We start from the raw sequence: 3,178 nt of genomic DNA on the forward strand, positions 1-3,178 counted from the left end.
CTTGCAAAAGTGACATATTTCTTCACATAGTTGACTCCAAGACCTGAAATACACAAAAGTACGTAAATATTACTAACTCTTATTTATTATAAATATAATTGGTCTAAATGTAATATTATTAAGGGGTTAAAACTATAGTTTTGCGCTCTTACCAAACCACCCCCAAACAGCATTTTGCTTGTTCTCAAGCAAAGATGAGAAATTAAAATAAATGACCAAAAATGGAGTTCTAACTAATCTCGTTTCGCCGAGTGCGATTGCATTGACCATATACAATAAAACCTTAAACCACTAGGATTTCTCTGGTGGACGAGTTATAGCCTCGTGAGAGTTTTACAAAGAAAATACTTTCAAACTTCATTTACACTATAACGACTAAGAAATAAAATTAATGTTTCCTTATTTATTCTCAGATATCTATACATTTCACTAGAAATGAATAAAGAATAATTAATTCGAAACCTAAGCTAAAACATGCATAATAATCAAATCATCTATGGATAAACACACACACACACACACACATATTTATATTGAACTATGCTATGAAATGGAATAACATATCCATTTCTGAAACTTTGGAATATCATCATTTAGTAGGTCCTCACAAATATGTCAAGACAAAAATACTCTTAATTTTCCACTAAAGTTTCACTCACTTCAGTATGCAGTAGGCACACTTTTCTTCACAATCTCAATAACGTACAAGGGAGCCGAGGTCGATCAAACACATCTGCCACTTACTATCACACCAACCTATTCCTAATTGAGCTAGAGTCTTTATTAGGTGTTGCGGGGATTAGGTGATGGTTTTAGGAATTTCTTATGGACAGGTCCAGACTGTAAACAATCTCATGCCTTGATAGGATGGGATGATCTCTGTTACCCATATGAGGAAGGTGGGCTAGGGATACACAATATAGAGAAGGTTAACCAAGCAGCAACAATGAAGCCGCTATGGAAGCTCATTACAAGGACTGACAACTTGTGGGTACAGTGGGTACAGAAGCATCTAGTCAGGGGGAGAGAATTTTGGTAGCTGAAAACACCAAGTGATTGTTACTTAAGCTGGAGGAATATACTTAAAGTAAGGAAAGAAGCTTCAGCTATAGTTCTTCATCAGATAGGCAATGGCAGAGAGACAAGCTTCTGGAATGAACCATGGCATCCGTTTGGAATTTTAAGGGAGAAGTTTCTGCAAGTATTGTTATATGACTTGAGCTACAACAGACATGTAAAAGTATCGAACTGCATTTCAGATGGCAACTGGGAATTTTTGAATAATGTAAAAAGCCACATAAGGGAGATTACTGATGTAGCAGAAAATGAAGTAGACATAATGGGGGATGAAGATAACATTGTTTGGTCTACAACAACAAATGGGAAATATAATATGAGGGACACTTATGACAGTTTGAGAGGAATGAAGCAAGAAGTGCAGTGGCATAAACTGGTGTGGTTCTCAAATAAAATACCCAGACATTCTTTCATCAGCTGGATGGCGCTAAGGGGGGCTTAAAACTCTGTAGAAAAAGAAATTACAGAAGGTTGTTGACTCAGATGTGTGCATATTCTGTTGGAGAGAAACTGAAACAAAGGAGCATATATTCCACTCTTGTTTCATACCACAATCTCTGTGGGGAATATTACTTCAGAAAATGGGGTACAACAGAACTATAGAAACTACATGGGAAAGGGAAATAGTATGGATATAAGCTGTTTTGCAGGGGAAAGGAATAGAAAAGGATGTCATGAGACTAATGTGGAATGGATTCAATTATTGGATATGGAAATCAAGAAATGACAGAATTTTTGAGAATAAGGCAGTGAATGTTCAGCAGATAACTCGAGTATTGATTGGGGATGTAAGAACAAAACTGAAGGCGATAGAAATAAAGATGAAGTATGGACCAGAAATCGAAAGATTCATTGAAATATGGAATGTTGAAGTGTATATTCAGCAAAGGAAATGGAGGTTTGTACAATGGCAGAAAGCAGAAGATGGAACGCACATTCTCAATACAGACGGAACACTGAGAGGAACATTAGGGGGATGGGCAGCTGTGATTCGTGACAATGGAAGGGATGTAATTGTGGCAAGCCATGGCAGAGCGGAAAAAAACTCGATCGATCTTATTGAGCTGGAAGTTGTAGAGAGGGGGATGAAGATGGCGCTGAGTAAAGGAATGAGAAGAATTCGCGCGCAGACTGATTCTATGAGTGTAATTTCTTTTTTGACCGACACGTGTCAGCACCCATGGCAGGCAAAGAAAATGAAGCGGCCCATTATGTAGATGAAAGCCCAATTTGAACAGTTTAGCATCATTCAAGTGTTTAGGGAGTCGAACAAGCTTGCTGATGCTATTGCAGCAAATATTCCACCATGTAATTACATAGAATTAGTACCTAGTTTATTCACGGAGGATATAAAAAAAATAATATATGATGGTGCTAGGGGTAAGTAATATCTGAGAGAGTGAGAATGTAACAAGCGATTTTTAAAATTTTATTATTCAATAAAAGGGGTAGGGGACCTCTCTAAAAACCTCGCTTATCAAAAAAAAAAAAAAAAAAAGATATTCAAAAGGACAAGTCTGAGATAATAGGATTTTCAAAATATATAACTAGAAAAAACCTTGTTCTTACTTTGCTTCCACACTTTGTTTCCATCTTTAGCCATTTTTTTTTCTTTTGGCTTTTGACTCCTTTGATTCTGTTTTTAGAGTTCTAACTTTTTATTTTATTATTATTTTTTTCTTTTCTTTGGATAGAAACTTTCTTTTCTTTTCTTATTTGAAGCAAGTAACAAATTCTTGGTTTTCCACAGGTCTTTCTATTTTCTTTTCTCCATTTCATCCTAATTCTCATACTCATTCCTAAAATGGGTAGGCTGATTTTATTTTTATTTTGTTTTCATAAAAGGGTAAAGGATTTGTGGTCTATGAAAAGGCTAAAGAAAGGCTTAGAAGGGCGACTAGCGAAAAATAATTTCAAATAGGTTTAAATTTCTGACTATATGATAAGAGCGCAAAACTGTAGTTTTAACCCCTTAATAATAATACTTTTAGACCAATTATGCGAGTAATAAATAAGAGTTAATGCTGATTACGTGCTTTTATGTATTTCAGGTATTAAAGTCAATTATGTGCAGAAATGTGTCACTTTGGCGAGATAAAGG

At 35.6% G+C, this 3,178-nt stretch overlaps 1 protein-coding gene across 1 annotated transcript; it reads left to right on the forward strand.

The window, feature by feature from the left end:
* Positions 1-1,760: 1,760 nt before the first annotated feature.
* LOC147474898 (uncharacterized) lies at positions 1,761-2,294 on the forward strand. Its single transcript, XM_086585223.1, has one exon. The coding sequence runs from the start codon at positions 1,761-1,763 to the stop codon at positions 2,292-2,294; it is 534 nt and encodes a 177-aa protein (XP_086441349.1).
* The last annotated feature ends 884 nt before the right edge of the window (positions 2,295-3,178 follow it).

The sequence above is a fragment of the Coptis chinensis genome, chromosome 9, assembly GCF_015680905.1.
Source record: "Coptis chinensis isolate HL-2020 chromosome 9, ASM1568090v1, whole genome shotgun sequence".
NCBI lineage: Eukaryota > Viridiplantae > Streptophyta > Magnoliopsida > Ranunculales > Ranunculaceae > Coptis > Coptis chinensis.

Coding starts and splice junctions, on each gene's coding strand:
- LOC147474898 (XM_086585223.1), top strand. CDS start 1,761: ATGTGGAATGGATTCAATTATTGGATATGGAAATCAAGAAATGACAGA.